The sequence below is a fragment of the Bos mutus genome, chromosome 3 (genome assembly GCF_027580195.1).
Source record: "Bos mutus isolate GX-2022 chromosome 3, NWIPB_WYAK_1.1, whole genome shotgun sequence".
NCBI classification, from domain to species: domain Eukaryota; kingdom Metazoa; phylum Chordata; class Mammalia; order Artiodactyla; family Bovidae; genus Bos; species Bos mutus.
This window is the reverse complement of record NC_091619.1, coordinates 18,176,092-18,196,040: the sequence shown is the minus strand read 5'-3', so window position 1 is coordinate 18,196,040 and position 19,949 is coordinate 18,176,092. Positions and strand designations below refer to the sequence as shown.

Below are 19,949 nucleotides of genomic sequence, written 5' to 3'. Positions count from 1 at the left end.
AGTTGCATCTCACAGGTTCAGTAGTTGCGGTTCCCATGCTCTAGAGCACAGGCTTAATAATAGTTGCGGCACCTGGCTTATGCATGTGGATCTTCCTGAACCGGGAATCAAATCTGTGTCTCCTGTATTGGCAGGTGGATTCTTTACCACTGAGCCACCAGGGAAACCCAAGACAGATTCTGATTGTGTCATATATGTAATTTTTGCATCTTTCATTTGGAGAGTAAGTCTTGACTCAGCAGAAAGTTGATAAAAGTGAATTATGGTTTCTTTGGATCTCAGCTTCTTTCTTTGCAGGCTTGGGGCTTTGTAATAGCTTTAATGATATTTGTGACAGTCCCTGGAAAAACCCAAATGAACATTTTGGTCAACACACTAGTAATCTGGCAGTGTCTTCTATAGTTGGGTCATGTTAATTTCTAACCTATGACTGATAATATTGATATAGATATATATAGCTAGATATATATATCTAGATATATATATATATAGTAGTATATATATATATATATATATATATATATATATATATATATATATATATATATGTATATATAGATATATATATATAGTATATATATATATAGTATATATAGATATATATATCTAGATATATTGTAGATATATTGTAGTATGCTGTGCTCTGTGTCCTATGCAGAGATCAGGTGGTCTCTCTTGGTTCCCTGTTTTCTAAACCTCCTTTTAATGAGAAATAGTTAATAGAGGGGACTACCCTAGTGGTCCAGTGGCTTAGAATCTGCACTCTCAATGCAGGGGGCCTGGGTTAATCTCTAGTCAGGTAACTAGATCCCATATGCTACAACTAAGACCCGCTGCAGACAAATGAATAAAAATAAATATTTAAAAAAAAAAAGAAGAAATAGTTAATAGGACTTAGATATTCACATTGATGCCTACTCTTCTTAAGCCCTTGTCCACAACCTTTTCTGTTCCATCAAGTGATGAATACCAGAGATTGTTATCTCCAGGATTATGTGGAAGTGTCTAAGATGATCCAGTAAAATGGTACATTAGAAGATAGCTTCACTCTTTGTCGCATCTAACATACACTATAGCCATTTTGTCTTTCCTTAGGGGTTTTACCCCCATTTGAGGAATTTGTTTTGCAGTTTGGTTTGTATATGTTTAAGTTCCTTTAGGAAACTGAGGTAGAGAGCTTCCATCCTAGGAAAGTGTCGAGTTAGTTGCTGGAAATGATTGGCTGTAGGAAGCATTAGATAGTTTGGAAGGAGCTTGGCTATCTGGTGTGCATCAGGGTAGTTTGGAGATGTGCAGTACAGAACCATTGCTCTGTGATCTTTGGCAGGACCTAGAAATACAATTTCTGGTTTGGTGGAAGTCAAATTGCAGTTCATTCAGCTCACATTTGCAAGTAGTAGGCATGAGCCTATTAATCTCTGAAGCCCCATTGAGGTAGAATTAATTGTATGGTTATGTTTGCCCCTTTTAAAGTACAAGAATTTTCATTAAGAGAAACTTGTTAAACTTACTCTTTGTGGAATAAATATCTGGCTAGGTTACTACTTATAACATTCTCCCTTCTCTGTTATGACTAATTTAGTATACAGAGCTGTGAATATCCTTGAGGGATATTCTGGAGAAATTTTTGTGAAGCCAAAAACATTTGTGAGTCTCTCCTAGGGCTTACAGATCACTGCCATTGCCCTTTCATGACCACCCCCCAGCTCTTAATTTCCTCAAAGCGCAAAAAAGTGGTTACCCTCACAGGCCACTGAATTAAAATCTCTCTGGTTTTACTACTCTGCTTATGAGAGTGTGTATATGGTAAATAATTTGTATGTGTGCACTACTGTTCTCATATGTTGTGCCTATGGCAGAGTTTTAATAAAGCATTCGGACAGTAATTGAAGTAGATTCATTTGGCAAAAACAGAACTATGTTCAGCAACATGGAACTGAATTTTATTCTTCATACAAAGTTAAAAGCACATTGTAGTTCCATCCTGACCACTTTCCCAGGCCCCATCTCTTTGAGAGAGAGAGAAGCTTCATCTAAATTATTTCATCTGATTGATGATTGTCATTTATAATTTATTGCTACTTCTGTCTCGTGTATTCCTTTGGAAAAGGTGTATGGATTCATTACATATTCTAATGTATCGTCTATATATTATAAAATAAAGTCAAGCATGTATCTGCTGATACTTTTTAAGTTGACCTGTCTTTATACTTAGAAATGTTTCTTACTAGTAGGCTTCCCTGGTGTCTCAGATGGTAAAGAATCCGCCTGCAATGCAGGAGACCCATGTTCGATTCCTGGGTTGGGAAGATCCCCTGGAGAAGGAAATGACAACCCACCCCAGTATTCTTTTTTTTTTTTTTTTAAAGCTGAGAAATTAAAAAGACATATTTATTAATTAAACTATTTAAAAATAAGAATAGCAAATCGATTACATGTTAACATAAAAACATTTTAAATAGCTATATTTTCCAGAATACACACATACAAGAAAAGGAATGAAATTAGTTATGGCTTACTTAAACTTTCCTTTCATTGTTGATGTTTTTCAGTTGCTAAGTCCTGTCTAACTCTTTGCTTTTCCATGGAAGCACACCAAGCTTCTCTGTCCTCCGCTATCTCCTGGCTACCTGCTACCTGCTAAGTCGCTTCAGTCGTGTCCGACTCTGTGCAACCCCATAGACGGCAGCCCACCAGCTCCCCCATCTCTGGGATTCTCTAGGCAAGAATACTGGAGTGGGTTGCCATTTCCTTCTCCAGTGCATGAAAGTGAAAAGTCAAAGTGAAGTCGCTCAGTCGTGTCCAACTCTTAGCGACCCCATGGACTGCAGCCTACCAGTCTCCTCCATCCATGGGATTTTCCAGGCAAGAGTACTGGAGTGGGGTGCCATTGCCTTCTTCGCACCCCAGTATTCTTGCCTGGAGAATTCCATGGATTGCAGAGTTGGACACAACTGAGTGACTATCACTCACACTCACCTATGGCAGACAGTAATTGAATAAGTCTTTACTGATAGAATGTTACAAGTGACCACCATCAATTAAAAAAATTGACATGAGAGTTGAAAACCCACTTCCTTGGTGTAGTGATAGGTTTTAATCATGGCTCTCCTATATATTTGTAGGGTCTTCCCAGGTGGCTCAGTGGTAAAGAATCCACCTGCTAATGCAGGAGATGCAGGTTCAATCTGTGGGTCAGGAAGATTCCCTGAAGGAGGAAATGGCAACCCACTCCAATATTCTTGCCTGGAAAATTCCTTGGACAGAGGAGCCTGGCGGGCTGTGGTCCATGGGGTCGCAGAGTCAGACACGACTGAGCATGCGCACACGCTCCTCCTGTGTATTATATGACTTTAGACAGGTATATTTAGCTTTTCTAAGTCTCAATTACTTCGTTCATAGGCTGGAGATAATATGGAATTCATAGGAGTGTTTTGAGAGTTAAATGAAGTGTTGTTTCTATGGTTCTTAGCCCATAGTTTTGATATTTAGCCTCACTCAAATGTTACTCACCTTTCTATGTCCCCTGCTCCTTTGTCCCCAATGCACACCATGTTACTTTGCTTCTTATTGAAGTGCACTTCCCCCCAACTGTTTGCAAATTTGTGTGGTGAATATATCACTTGAAAAAACCATTTATCTGAAAAGAGGCTCTCCTGAGTAGTGTGTATGAAATGTACCTAAGAGATCATGTTTTTCAGAGTAGTGTGAAAAGTTGCAACCATTTAAAACTCCTCTCTCCTACCACCTGTTGTTATTGGTGCCCTCTGATAAAACGGAAATTTTTTTTTGTTTTCTTCTTTTAACTATTATTTAAATATTGTTTTAAGTATAACATTCCTAAAGAAAGCCTACATTTTCTCTACTTTGCCCAAAGAAGAACGGAATATAATAGATAAATTCTGAAGGAGATTGGAAAAACGTGGTTAACGCCTTGTTGTTCAGTTGCTTAGTTGTGTCTGACTCTTTGCAACCCCATGGACTGCACAGCACACCAGGCTTCCCTGTCCTTCACTATCTCCTGGTGTTTGCTCAAATTCATGTCCACTGAGTCGATGATGCTGTCCAGCTATCTCATCCTCTGTCACCCCCTTCTCCTCCTGCCCTCAATCTTTGCCAGCATCAGGGTCTTTTCCAAGGAGTCGGTTCTTCACTTAAAATGGCCAAAGTATTGGAGCTCCAGCTTCAGCATCAGTCCTTCCAGTGAATATTCAGGGTTGATTTCCTTGCTGGTTTGCTCTCTTTGCTGTCCAAGGGACTCTCAAGAGTCTTCTCCAGCACCACAGTCTGAAAGCATCAATTCTTTAGCACTCAACCTTCCTTGTGGTTCAACTCTCACATCCGTACATGACTACTGGAAAAACCATAGCATTAAGTATACAGACCTTTGTCAGCAAAGTGATGTCTCTGCTTTTGAATACACTATCTAGATTTGTCATAGCTTTTCTTCCAAAGAGCAAGTGTCTTTTAATTGTGTGGCAGCAGTCATTTTCCCCAATGATTTTGGAGCCCCAAAAGATAAATTCTGTCACTGTTGCCATTTTTCCCCATCTGTTTGCCATGAAGTGATGGGACCAGATGTCATAATCTTAGTTTTTTGAATGTTGAGTTTTAAGCCAGCTGTTTCACTCTCCTCTTTCACCTTCATTAAGAGGCTCTTTAGTTCCTCTTTGCTTTCTGCCATTGGGGTAGTGTCATCTCCATATCTGAGGTTATTGATATTTTTCCCAGCAATCTTGATCACAGCTTGAGATTTGTCCAGCCCAGCATTTCACATGATGTATGTACTCTGCATATAGTTAAATAAGCAGGTGACAATGTACAGCCTTGACATACTTCTTTCCCAGTTTTGAACCAGTCCACTGTTCCATGTCCAGTTCTACCTGTTGCTTCTTGACCTGCATACAGGTTTCTCAGGAGGCAGGTATTCCCATCTCTTCAAGAATTTCCCATTCTATTCCTTTATTTAATTATATATTCCCTAGGTTACTTACTTGCCTGTTTCTATTATGAAAGTTTAGAACAATAATTCTTAAACTATATGGAGTACCTAATAACCACCAGGAAAACATGATAAAATGTAGATTTCTTGGCTCCTCACCGAGAAATTCCAGTTCATTACTTTGAAATGGGCTTGGGAGGATTTATTTTAAACACGTATCTAAAGTAATTCTGATACAGGGTCTAAAATGATACTTAGCAAAACATGGATATAAAGTAAAAGGAAAATGACAAAGTTAAAGTTATTGAGTTCCATCCATGAGTGACATATTGATCTACATTCCCCTTTATAATGATACTTCTCCAAACCATCTGTGATGAAGGACCAACTTTTTGTTTGGTTTTCTAATATAGGTAGCATAGACCAATACTTTTGTAAATATAATGAGATGAATTACTGGAAAAGAGATATCCAAATTCAAGCCCAGTATTTTTTTTGTTAGATTCAACAGGCATAAAATTACTCTGTCAAATTAAAATACAAATTTCTAAATGCTTACTCTGAATTTCTATGCTTATCTTGTTGCAGAGCGGTAATAAACAGTTCATGAACCAGCACCAGTCTGTGGACCACAGTTTGAGTAGCATTGCTCTTCAGAAAGTGAAGATGAGTTTGTATTGAAACTGGCAAGCTAGAAACCTAGTCTACAAATCCCAGGAAGCCTGATTTCTTCATCTATAAAACTGAGACAGTTTTACTACTCTGCCTGTCTTACAGAGATGTTGTCCTCATATAAAACGTAATGTGTGTAAGAGTACATTGCAGACTAAAAAAACGAATGTAAGTTATATTAATCATCAGAAGCATTTATTAAACATATTAATATTGTATAGGGAATTTGTTTGCAACTAGGGAAATAGAGATATGGTAAGGAGCTTACTGTTCAGTTATATCTTTGCCCCATAAGGATGGCAGTATCCTGAACTAATTAAATTCCAGCTTCATAAACATTTTCCTAGACTTGTACAGGTTTTTTCTGAACTCCAGTAGCTTTTTAATATTTTTTAAACATGGAACTTTGGAATGTTTCTTTGTAATACCTGAAATAAGAATTTTTGAAAGTATAACATATTTCTCTAATAGATTGAAAACATTTTGGTGGCAGGCCCTCTTTTGAGTTCAAGTTTCTTTTCCTCTTCTTGTATCTACCCTTTGCTGTTAATCCTGGAACAGATTACCCCTTCTTCCGACTGGCTCCCAGTTTCAGACTTGCTGCCCAACACCATACTCTTTCTCTCCTCTGACTACCTTCTCTTCTGAGTATTTACAGGAGATAGAATTCCTTGAAACCAGACATTTTTGACTGCGTTTTATGAACAGATTAGGTGCAAGAGATAAGAAAATGAGTAATACATAAGGTTCCAGACCCCCTGGGAGCTCACAGTTTTTAAAGGGAAAAGGACGAGTAATTCAGTAATGAGACAGGTACTGACATGTTCAAAAATGGTTTGAGAACAGAGCGGGAGAAAAAACTGCCTAGGGAAACAGGGAAGTTTTCATAGATAGGACAGCCATCTAATTTACCCTCCAGAATGGCACTATTAAAGGTGAAAGAATCACTGTTACCATCAGGAGGGCACACCAGGTGTAAATTGGGACTGTCCCGTGCAACCAAGACATATTGTCACCCTATTAATAAAAGAAATATCTGTGTAGTCTTAAAGTAAGAGTTGGAGGATTTACTAGGGAAAGAAAGTAGCATACAGAAGAGCTCGGAAGAATGAAAGAATATGTAGTTGGGCCTAGCTCATGAAATACTTAAGAGCAGGAGTAGCAGACCACAAGGTTGCAAAGGTAAATTGGGACAAGATGATGTACGGACCTGTGTGCCAGTGTTGGCGATAATGAGGAGTCTTTGATATTAAATATGGGATAATGAGATTGGATTCTTTTCTTTTTTTTCCTAAAGATCACTTCACTGGCTATATGGAAAATGAAAGGTAGGGGCGAGGGACTTAGGTACTGAGACCATAAGATCTTTTAAAATATTTGCTATAGATTAGGAGAGAAAAGATGATGTTCTGAACTAAGGGATGGCAGGAAAGTTGGAAAGAGTGGAGAGACTCCAGAGATGTTTAGATCTTTTAGAGAGATCTAGATTTGTAGGGGAAAAGGCACTTGGCTTCTAGGACACCATGTTCTCCTGGTTTCCTTCCTACCTCATAGACCGCTCCTCAATCTTAGTTGCTAGATATTCTGTTCAATTTATAAACGTTGGAGTACCCCCAAAGCTCAGCCCTGATACCTCCTCTCTTGTTTGCATTCACTTCTTCTTCTTCTCTCTTTTTTTTTTTTGTTTATTCATTTGGCTGCCCCGGGTCTTAGCTATGGCATGTGAAACCTAGTTCCTTAATCAGGAATTGAACCCTGCCCCCTTGCACTGGGACTGTGGAGTTCTAACCACTGGACCACCAGGGAAGTCCCTGCATTCACTTCTTAAATGAGTTTGTCTACCCCGTGACTTTAAATTCTGTCTGTATGTTTATCACTCCTGAATTTGTGTCTTCAGCCAAACATCTCTTAACTCTAGACTTGTGTCTAATAGGCATTGCAGACTTAACATGGTAGAACTACATCTTTCATTTTTCCTCCAAACATATTGTGTTATTCACCGTTTTCATAAAAAACATGATCATTCATTGTGGAGATAACAGTGTTGGAGTAATGCTTGACTACTTTTTCTCATCCAGTACACCAGCATTTCTGTTGGCTCTTTTTTCAAGATACACCCTTGGTTTGGCCCTTGGATTACCTCTCCTACCTCGTTTCCTGCCACTCTCCTTCTTGGGTATGGCACTTCATCTTTACCTGTTTACTGTTTCTGCCATATGCTAAGCACCATTCTGTCTCAAGCAGCATTCTTGCTTTTTTCTCTACCTGTTATATTCTCTTCCAGATACAGGCAGAGCTCACTTCTCCACTTAATTTAGGATTTAGCACAAATGTTATCTTTTTAGATAGGACTTTAATTCTGCTTTTAAGAATAGTCTCTTCCTCCCATCTGACATTCCATCTCCTTTTCATGCTTAACTTTTTTCAGCGATCTTATCTCTACTTTACCTATTCATGTTGTTAATTTGTTCATTGTTTCTTTTCCCCACTGGATTGAAATCCATGAAGATAGAGACTTTGTTCAGTGTTGTATCCTCAGTGCCTAGAAAAATGCTAATAATAAATGTTGGGCATTTCATAAATATTGTATTTCATGGACTCTAAGATGCTGTTGATATTTGGTTTTAAATTGAAGTGTAGATGATTTACATTCTTGTGATTCTGGTATACAGCAGAGTGATTCAGTTATACATAAAAATGTATTTTTTTCATATTCTATTCCATTATAGTTTATTACAGGATACTGAATATAATTCCCTGTGCTATACAACAGTACCTTCTTTATCTGTTTTATGTATAATAGTTTGTATCTGCTAATCCCAAGCTCCTAATCTATCCCTCCCTTACCCCCTTTCCCCTTTGTTAACCGTGTTTGTTCTCTGTGTCTGTAAGTCTGTTTCTGTTTTGTAAATAAGTTCACTTGTGTCATACATTAGAATCTACATATAAGTGATATCATATGGTATTTGTGTTTTTCTGTCTGACTTAGTACGAGAAGCTCTAGGTCCATCCACGTTGCTGCACATGTGAAGATGCCATTGATTTTAAGATGTATCAATAGTTTATAAACCAATAAGAAAGAAGAAATACTGTCACTTGTCAAATGCTGTTGGTTATAAGATACACCCTGATACCAGAGGTTAAAATAGAGAAAAAATATGTATATTAGAATCTATGAAAAAATTACTTGTTTGAATGAGTGAAGTAGGAAGGAGTCATCTCACATAACTTCAGAGTTTCTAACTTAATTAAAAAAATGATATCTATTATAAATACAGAATACAAGACAAAGAATAAGGTTGATAGAGGAAAGGATTCCTCCTCACATTTGTGTAACTTGTGTGGCAGAAGCAAGAAGAATCTTGCAAGAAGGGGGAAGAAACCAGCTATCTAGTCTGAAACCTAGAGTCTATCCTTGAAGTCATCCACATTTTAAAACTCTTATTACTAGGTCACTTTTTCTCTGAGGGTAAACACATCTCTAGATTTCTCAATTACTGTATGATCCTTGAATTAATCCTCGAATTGCTTGTATTTTTTACTACTGTGTACATACTAGATGCTTCAGAACAGTTTGATTTGAAGAGAATCTTCCCTTGATCCCTTCATTGAGATGGAGGTTTTCATTTCATCAACTTTCTTTCTGTGTTGTTGGATTGTCTCATTTGGAGATATTTAACTTATTATCTGGGCTTCTCTGGTGGCTCAGACCTGAAGCATCCACCTGCAGTGTGGGCGATCTGAGTTTGATCCCTGGGTTGGGAAGATCCCCTGGAGGTGAGCATGGCAACCCACTCCAGTATTCTTGCCTGGAGAATCCCCATGGACAGAGGAGCCTGGCAGGCTACAGTCCATGGGGTCGCAAAGAGACAGACACGACTGAGTGATTCAGCAGAGCAACACATCTGCAGGTGAACAGGTCTTGGTAGACCTGTGGCTGATGTCTCCCAGTGGTAGAAAGCAAACCAGGATTTGCGCTCTTTTAAAATGTAAGAACAGATGATAGTTTCTGCACTTTTTGTTTATAATTTTCATAAGGATTTGTTTACTAGGACTGCCACATTCTGAACGCCATAGCATTCTGTTGTCTGAGCTCTCCCTAAATCGCTCTTTTCTTCCTTTTTACCACTCCACTTTTGAACCTGAATAGATGAATATAGTAGACTTGATGACTAGTCTTTACGTATTTTATTAATATGCAACTAGTTTTATTAAGTGTGTACGGTTGAAAAGGGAATCTTTGTTCTAAGAAAGAACACAAAGACAAGGCAAGGTAGCAAAGGCAAGCCAGAGCTATGTATATATTTTTAAGTTCTATTTCTAAAAAGTTAGAAAGCAGATAAATGCCGGGCTGGATGAAGCACAAGCTGGAATCAAGATTGCTGGGAGAAATATCAATAACCTCACATATGCAGATGATACCACCATTATGGCAGAAAGCGAAGAGGAAGTGAAGAGCCTCTTGATGAAAGTTAAAGAGGAGAATGAAAAAGCTGGCTTAAAACTCAGCATTCAAAAAACTGAGATCATGGCATCTGGCCCCATCACTTCATGGCAAATAGATGGGGAAACAATGGAAATAGTGACAAACTTTATTTTCTTGGGCTCCAAAATCACTGTGGGTGGTGTCTGCAGCCATGAAATTAAAACATGCTTGCTCCTTGGAAGAAAAGCTTTGATCAACATAGACAGCATATTAAAAAGCAGAAACATTGCTTTGCCAGCAAAGGTCCCTCTAGTCAAAGCTATGGTTTTTCCAGTAGTCATTTATGGATGTGAGAGTTGGACCATAAGGAAGGTTGAGTGCTGAAGAATTGATGCTTTTGAACTGTGGTGTTAGAGAAGACTCTTGAGAATTCCTTGGACTGCAAGGAGATCAAACCATTCAATTCTAAAGGAAATCAGTCCTGAATATTCATTGGAAGGACAGTACTGAAGCTGAAGCTCCAATACTTTGGCCACCTGATGTGAAGAACTGACTTATTGAAAAAGACCCTGATGCTGGGAAAGATTGAAGGCAGGAGGAGAAGAGGACAACAGAGGATGAGATGGTTGGATGGCATCACCAACTCAATGGACATGAGTTTGAGCAAGCTTCGGGAGTTGGTGATGGATAGGGAGGCCTGGCATGTTGCAGTCCATGGAGTCACAAAGAGTCGGACATGACTGAGCAACTGAACTGAACTGAACTGATAAAACATACTGTTTTCTTTTTTAAATATACAAGCAAGAAGTGAGGAGTCCAAATTTCTCATCTGATGTGTCTGTCTTTTTTTCGGCTGGGTCAGGTGTTAGTTGCACGTGGGATCTTTTGTTTGGCACATGGACTTTCTAGTTGCAGTGGGTGAGCTTCAGTAATTGTGGCACCAGGGCTTTCTAGTTGTGGTGCGTGGGCTCAGTAGTTGTGACACATGGGCTCAGTTGCTCTCCTGCATATGGGGGTCTTAGGTCCCAGACCAGGGATCAAACCCACGTCCCCCTACATTGCAAGGTGGATTCTTAACCCCTGGACCACCAGGAAAGTCCTGTAACTACTATCTTGAGTCAACAATGTTTTACCATATTTGCTTTATTGATACGTAACATGCATATTTTTGCTGAATCATTTCAAAGTAAGTTTTAGACTTTACCTCTAAATATTGGGTTGGTCAAAAAGTTTTTATGGATATTTCTGTAAGATGTAGGAAGAACCTGAACGAACATTTTGGCCCACCTAATACTGAAGATTGCAGTGTTAGAATAATGCCCCTTCCCCCAAGGTGTCCATATCCTCATCCCCAGAATGATTGAATATATTCAGTTTCTTGGCAAAGTGGAGTTAAGACAGCAGATGGAATTAATGTTGTTAATAAGCTCACCTTAAAATATGGATATTATTCTGGATTATCCAGGTGGGCCCAGTGTAATCACAAAGGTTCTTAAAAATGGAAAATTTTAGGCAAAAGAAAGTCAGAATTATGGCAACATGAGGATTGGGCCCAACATTGATGGCTTTGAAGATGGGGAAGTGGCCATGAGCCAAGAAAAGCCAGGTGGTCAGCTAGAAAAGGCAAGAAAATAGATACTGCTCTAGAAATTCCAGGAGGAATGTAAGAAGCCTTGCTGATGACCTGAATTTGGTCCAGTGAGGCCCATTTTAGACTTTTGACTTCCAGACTGTAGGATAATAAATTTGTACTGTTCAGGGACTTCCTGGGGATCCAGTAATTGAGAATCTGCCTTGCTGTGCAGGGGACGCAGGTTCCACCCCTGGTCTGGTAACTAAGATCCCACATGTCACGGAGCAGCTGAGCCCATGCACCACAACTACTGAGCCTGCATGCCGTGACTAGAGAGTCTGTACACCATAATGAAGGATCTGGCATGAGACAGCAAAGATCCCGTGTACTGCAACTAAGACCCAACACAGCCAGACAAGTAAATAAATATTAAAAAAAAATAAACTTGTACTGTTTAAGTCACTTAGTTTGTGGTAATTTACTGTAACAGCCATAGAAAACATATTAATATAGTTGCTTCTCCAAACAAGGACAATTTTCTGTTCAACCATAGTACCATTATCACACCTAACAAGATTAATAATAATTCCCTAATACTATCTAAAGCCCAGTCTACTTGGAGTTTCCCCAGTTGTTCCTCAGAATATCTTTTGTAGATTTTCTTTTTAAACCAAGCTCTAATCAAATATCATACCTTGTATTTGGTATGTCTTCGCTGCTGCTGCTGCTGCTAAGTCGCTTCAGTTGTGTCCGACTCTATGCGACCCCATAGATGGCAGCCCACCAGGCTCTCCTGCCCCTAGGATTCTCCAGGCAAGAACACTGGAGTGGGTTGCCATTTCCTTCTACAACGCATGAAAGTGAAAAGTGAAAGGGAACTTGCTCAGTCGTGTCCAACTCTTCGTGACCCCATGGACTGCAGCCCACCAGGCTCCTCCGTCCATGGGATTTTCCAGGCAAGAGTGCTGGAGTGGGGTGCCATTGCCTTCTCGTGTCTCTTAATCTAGAATGGTTTGCAGCCCTCTCCTCCACCACATTTTTAATGTCAGCTTTTGAAGAAACCAGACTAGCTGATTTGCAACATGTTCTACATTGTAGATTTGTCAGATCGTTTCTGTATGGTATCATGTAGCTTGTTCTCTGATTCTCTGTATGTCCTGTAAACTGGACTTCAATGTAAAGTTTATATGTTTTTGGAAAAATACTTCATGGGAGATGCTGTATCTTCATACTGCATCACATTAAGAGGCACATAATACCTGATTCACTGTTTACACTGCCAATTTAGATGCATGGGTTAAGGTGACAGCAGGATCTCTCTGTTGGTAAAGCTGTGTTTTTCTCTTTGCAGTTAGTAGTCTTTGGTCTTGTTTTGTTTATTGTAAGCTGGGAAGCCTTTCTGCTCTGAGCCTAGTTATTATGAAAATAAATTTAAAATTTTCAGACCATCATTTTTGACTCTGGAATATGGCATACCATGTTACTAAAACTGTTTGCACTTCCATTACAAAACACCACCTAGTGATGCTGGGTAGAATAAACTTTTTTTTTTTTTTTTAAACACGTAACCTGAACTGAAAGAAGTAAGGAAAATTCTCAGGGACCCCAAAAATAAAAGGGAACTAAAAATGAGCAGTGTGCATGTGACTTAATGCTGTGGCAATTCTGGGGGGCTTTTCTAGTTTCAGTAACCAAAAGACTTGCTTTTTTTTTTGCAGCCGCGCTGTGCGGCATGCAGAATCTTAGTTCCCCAACCAGGGATTGAGCCCAGGCCCCCTACAGTGGAAGCGTGGAGTCCGAACCACTGGACCACTAGGGAAGTCCCTAAAAGACTTGGTTTTAATGCTCACGAGGAGTCCAAGAGACAACATTTTAGGCCTGTACGGAACAGAAATAGAGGTGAGAATCCCCTATGAAAGCCAGGATCCTTAAAGGCACATGTTCAGGGAAGGGAGGTGACCATAACAAATTCCATCCCCTAGTTCAAGGAAACAAAAATTTTCTATCTCAACCTAGGCTTTGACTAGAGGTGGGTGGAAATCTCCCCTGAAAATTTAAGTATGAACCAAACTCATATGAGTTTAAATTATTTTTGTCTGAGATCGCTAAGCTGAGAAATAAGTACAAAAAATTATTCAAAACACTTTATATATCCTTGCAGTAGCTGGCAGAAGCACATGAAAACGGCTCTAGAGGAACAGGTCCACAATCCAAACCATACAGGATTCTTACAGATAAAGTCCTAGTGAAGACAGGCTGCTCTTAAAAAATAACAAAAAGCACAAGGAAACAATTCATTTACTATGAACAAAAGTCACAGATACAACAGGCAGCAGCAGGAACTGAAAACATCAGATAATAGAGCCATTGACTATATAAAATAAATGTATTTAAACTATTAAATACAGAGATTTGAGAAGAAAAGAAAAAATACTTTGGAAGAGACAGATTTGGAAAAAAAGAACTAACTAGAATATCTTAAGAAGTGAAGATAGTGGTCTTCTATTCAGCAGGTAGTTATATTATCTAGTACATATTATGGGCCAGGCACTGAATAAAATAGAAAGAAAAAACTATTCCATGGAGCTTATATTTTAGTGGATGGGAAACAGACCAAAATATATAAGCCTAATATGCCAGGTAGTCATAATTACCAAGAAGAAGAATAAAACTTTTTAAGGGGTTACAGAATAATGACGAAAGGTGATAATTGTTTTTGTTGTTGTTTTCCCTAGTAGATGTATTAGGGAAAATCTTTCTGAGATATGAAGCAAATAAGGGAGCAAGCCACATGGCTAACAGGAGAGAACAGGAGACTAAACAGACTGGAAAGGGAGCAGCGGGAGGGTATTGGAAGATGTAAAGTCAAAAGATAGTGGGCCAAATTATGTAGGGCCTTAGAGACTATGATAAAGACTTGCAGTGCTCTTCTGGTTACTATTGCTGTATATATAACAAATTAGTTACCCTAAACTTAGTAACCTAAGACAGCTGTTTTTTGTGCTTTTGGATTTTGTGGGTCAGGAATTCATTCAAATTTGGCCCAGCCCTGATGGTTTGTTTCTGCTTTACAGTGTCTGGGGCTGCAGCTGGAAAGCTGCCGAAGTGGGGAAGAGGTATTAGTTGGGGTCTGGAATCATCTGAAGGCTCATTGACTTACATGTCTGGTGCCAGGGCTAAGATGACTTGAAGAGTAGACCTGCCAACTGAAGTGTCTACATGTGACCTCTCCCTGAGGCTTTGCTTCTTCACACCATGACAGCCTCTGGGAAGGTGTACTTCTCAGAAAGCAGTTCAGGTTTCCAGACTTCAGTGTTCCAGAGAATAAGACAAAACCTGCATTGCTTTTTGACCCAGTGGCAGAAGTCACTCAGCATCACTTTTGCTATATTCTACAGATTGAAACAGTCATGAACCCACCTAGATTCAAAAGAAGGGAACATAGATCCCCATCACCACCACCTCTTGATGTGAGGACTTTGAAAGAATTTGGGGAGACAGTGTTTGTAAACCACCACAGATGCCATTAAAGCATTTTGAGCCAAGATATGATACCACTTAAATTTTAGAGCGAGCCCTCTGATTTCTCTATGGAACATAGACTGAGAAGGGCAGAAGCAGAGTTTAAAAAATTGCAATAGTCTGAGCAGGAGATGACAATAGCTTGGACTACCCACTCCAGTACTCTTGCCTGGAAAATCCCATAGACGGAGGAGCCTGGTAGGCTGCCGTCTATAGGGTCGCACAGAGTCGGACACGACTGAAGTGACTTAGCAGCAGCAGCAGAATAATAACATGAAAGTGGTGATAAGGGGTTGAATTTGAAATATATCTAAAAAGGAGTGCTGACAGAATCTACAGAAGGAAGGCATGTAGGGTGTGAGAGGAATGAAGAATGACTGCATGGAGTTTGACGTGAGCAGTTGGTTAAATGGTGGTGTCCTTTACTGAGGAGGAAAGCACTAGGGGAAGAGAAAGTTTTTATCCCAGGAGTTCATGAATTCAGTTTTGGACATAAGTTCATAAAATGCCTGTTAGACACCCAAATGAAGATATCATTTAGACAGTTGAATATATATAAAAAAATTTTTAGAGGAGGGATAAGGTCTAGGAATATAAATTTGAGAGTTAGCATATGGATGCTTTTTTAAGCTATAGGAATATATGAGATTATGTGGAATATATAAGATTATGTAGGGTAGGGAGTGAGTGCAGATAGAGAAAAGGTACACAATTGAACCCAAGCGCATGCATACAGTTAGAATTAGGAGTATGAGTAGATACTAGTCAAGGAGAGTAAGAATAAATGATCATGAAGACAAACAGATGTGGAATTCCCGGCCAATCTAGTGGTTAGAATTCCAGGCTTTGACTGCTGTGGCATGAGTTCAGTCCCTGATTGGGGAACTGAGATCCCTCAAGGCCGAAAAAGAAAAAGACATATAGATGGCAACAGGTATGTGAAAAGGTGTTCAGCATCACTAACCATCAGGGAAATAACAAAACCACAAGTTTGAGATATTATCTCATACTTGTTATAATGGCTGTTATCAAAAAGACAAGAAGTTAGTATTGGTGAGGATGGGAAATGGGAATCCTGTGTACCGTTGGTGGTAAATTGATGCAGTCATTTTGAAAAACAGTATGGAGGTTCCTAAAAAAAAAAAAAAAATTGAAACTAGAGCTACCATATCATCCAGCAGTTCCACTTCTGGGTATTTATCTAAAGGAAACAAAAATACTAACTTGAAAAGATAATGCACCCTCATGTTTTTTGCAGTATTATTTGCAATAGTGAAGACATGGAAGCAACCTGAGTGTCCATCAGTGGATGAATAGGTAAACAAAATGCTGTGTGTGTGTACATGCACACACACAAAATGGAATTATTAGCCGTGAAAAGAAATCTTGCCATTTGTGACAACATGGATGGACCTTGCGGGCATTATGCTCAGTGAAGTAAGTCAGAGAGAAAAAGATAAATGCTGTATAATCTCACTGATATGTTGAATCTAAACAAAACAAAAACACCAACTCTTGGGTGCAGAGGACAGATTGGTGGTTGCCCCGTGGGGTGGGAGGAGTGAGACAAAAAATGAGGGGAGGGGATCAAAAGCTACAAACTTCCAATTATAAAATAAGTCATGGAGATGTGACATATAGCATGGTGACTGTAGTTAATAATACTTTTTCTAAAAATTGAAGTATAATTGATTCATAACGCTGTTTCAGATGTAATGCAGAGTAATTCAGATTATTTTCCATTATAGTTTATTATATGATATTGAATATAATTCCTGTACTACACAGTAAATCCTTGTTGCTTACCTACTTTATGTATAACAGAACTATGTATATAGTTTTCAGACAAAATAAGCTTTGAGGCTATAATTAGAAGAAATTTTAAGAAACATTGTATTTACTTACTTCACTTCACTGGATCTTTGTTGCTACAGGAGGGCTTTCTCTAGTCGCTGTGAGCTTGGGCTGCCCTATAGTTGCAATGTGAGGGCTTCTCACTGCGGTGACTTCTCTTGTTGTGGAGCACAGGCTCTAGAGTGCCTGGGTGCATTACTTGTGGTGTGTGGGCTCAGTATTTGCAGCTTGCAGGCTCCAGAGCTGGGACTCGGTAGTTGTGGCATACAGGATTAGTTGCCCCAAGGCATGTGGAGTATCCCTAGACCAGGGATCGAACCTATGTCCCCTGCACTGGCAGATGGATTCTTTACCGCTGAATGACCAGGGAAGTCATCCTGGAAGTCCTAGTGGAACTTTTATGATACAAATAAATATAAATTGTAAAAGAGAAGATTGATAAAGGAAATTTTAAAAGACTGAAAAAGTCTTTATTTCCTCTTTGTTTTTAAAAGAACTTTTTGCAGGTATGGTGTTTTAGATTGTCAGATACTTTGTCTTTCAGTATTTTAAAGATGTTGCTGTGTTCTCTTTTGCATTGTTTCCATCAAGAAATCTGATGTTATCCTTGTCTTTACACGTAAACATATCTTTTCCTTCTCTCACTTCGGCTGCTTTCAAGATTTTGTAGTAGTTCTTTTTGTTTTTTTTTGGGGGGGGGGCTACACTGGGTCTTCGTTTCTGTGCGCAGGCTTCTCGTTGTTGTGGCTTCTCGTATTGCAGCGCGTAGACGCTAAATGTGCAGGTTTTAGTCATAGCCATGCAGGGGTTTAGTTGCCCCAAGGTATGTGGAATCTTCTCAGAACAGGAATTGAACCTGTGTCCTCTGCATTGGCAAATTCTTAACCACTGGACCACCGGGGAAGTCTGTTTATAGTAGTTTTGAGCAATTTGATTATGCTGTCCCTTGGTGTGGGCTTTTTTCCCCCCATGTTTCTCATGCTTGGGGTTTGTTGAGATTCTTGGATTTGTAGACCTAGAGTTTTCATCATTTATTCATTTGGCCATTATTTCTTCATATTTTTTTTTCTGTGCGCTTCATCTCTCTCCAGTCTTTGAGAGACTCCAGTTAAATCTGTATACTTGGCTGCTTCAAGTTGTCCTCTAGTCCCCTGAGACTTTTATTTTTTTAATTTTTTCTCTTTGTTTAATTTTGGATAATTTTTATTGCCATATCTTCTGGTTCAGTAGTCTGTTTTTTTCCTTTAATAATCGAATCTGCTCTTGTTATCATCCCTTGTGTTTTTAAACATCTTTATTGAGATATATTTCACATACCATAAGATTCACCCATTTATATACAGTTCAATGGTTTTAGTATAGTCAGAGTTGTGCAAATGTTACCACAATCTAAAATTAGAACATTTTCATCACTCCAAACAGAACACACCTACCCCTTAGCAGTCATTCTCTATTTTGCCCCTCTCCTCAGCTCTAGGCAACCACTGGCTACTTTGTTTCCATAGATTTGCCTTTTCATGTAAAGGGAATCATACAATATAGGGCCTTTTGTGACTGGCATCCTTTACTTCAGTTCAGTTCAGTTCAGTTGCTCTAGGATAGTGTTTTCAGGGTTCATCTATGTTGTAACATGTATCAGCACTTCATTCCTTTTTATGGCTATTATACAGTGTTTATACAATGACTGTGTATCATTGTATGAATATACCACATTTTGTTTATCTGTTCATCAGTTAATGGACGTTTGGGTTGTTTCCACTTTTCAGCTATTATGAATAATGCTGCTATGAGCACTCCTGTACAGATCTTTGTGTAGAGATAATGTTTTTTGGTTCTCCTAGCAGTGGAATTGCTGTGTTATATGGTAACTCTATGTTTAACTGTGTGAGGAACTGCCAAGCAATTTCCAAAGTGACTGTATCATTTTACATTCCTACCAGCAGTGTGTGAAGATTCTACTTTCTCTACGTGCCCAGTACTTCACCTGTCTTTTTTATGATAGCCATCTTTCAGCAGCTCTTAACTTCTGTGGTACTTTGTCCTTTTTGAAATGTAGCTGTCTTTGTCTCACTGTACCCTTACACCCTCATCTCCATCTCTTCAACTCAAGAGTCTGCCTGGCTCTCCTCATTTCCCATCCCTGCATCGTGTCCTAGAAATGCTCCTGTGGCAGTGAACAAGTGAGTTACAGAGCTTATTGCATTTGTGTCCTGTCCCTCTGGGATCACTGTCCTTGGTAGCCTCATGTCCAGTGTCTTGAAGACTTTGTTTCAGGTGTTTTGTCTAGAGGTTTTTTGTTTCAGATGAGCGGTCATATCTGGCCTGTGTTACACCATCTTGACTAGAAGTGGAAATCACAGCATTGGTTTTAACATCAACAAATTGGTGCCTAAATGCTGAACTGGAGAGAGCATTACTAAATCAAGTATTTTTTGCTATGGAATTCTACACAGCAGTTAAAACAAATTAAGTAGAGCTTCATATATTTACTTGGATAAATTTTAAATATTAAAAATTAAGCATTAAAAAAGCAAATGAAAAAGGATACATATAAGAACTACTTTTAAAATTACACAAACTAAGGAATTCCCTGGTGGTCCAGTGGTTAGGACCCCACCCTTCCACTTAAGGGGACCTGGATTTGAGTCCTCGTCAGGGAACTAAGATCCTAAACAAATAAAATATACAAACTATACTATATATTCTCCCTGGTGGCTCAGAGGGTAAAGCGTCTGCCTACAATGCGGGAGACTTGGGTTTGATCCCTGGGTCAGGAAGATCCCCAGGAGAAGGAAATGGCAACCCACTGCAGTACTCTTGCCTGGAAAATCCCATGGACTGAGAAGCCTGGTAAGCTACAGTCCATGGGGTCGCAAAGAGTCGGACACGACTGAGCTACTTCACTTTCACTTTCTTTCATATATGTACTAGAATGATAACAAATCCACTATAATGCCTTT

At 39.1% G+C, this 19,949-nt stretch overlaps 1 protein-coding gene across 5 annotated transcripts in view; it reads left to right on the top strand.

Annotated features, from left to right (window-relative positions):
* Window positions 1–19,949, top strand: part of GATAD2B (GATA zinc finger domain containing 2B) — an 83,519-nt gene that overhangs the window by 41,224 nt on the left and 22,346 nt on the right. For 2 of the 5 annotated variants that reach the window (XM_070367206.1, XM_070367205.1), the window contains exon 2: window positions 5,531–5,782. The exons of 2 other annotated variants lie outside the window; for them this stretch is intronic. In XM_070367206.1, the coding sequence (XP_070223307.1) occupies window positions 5,745–5,782 (38 nt within the window). In that variant the 5' untranslated portion in view covers window positions 5,531–5,744. Of the gene's footprint in view, window positions 1–5,530; window positions 5,783–16,418; window positions 16,573–19,949 lie in introns of those variants that run through there. One more of the 5 variants, XM_070367209.1, reaches the window with a different exon arrangement.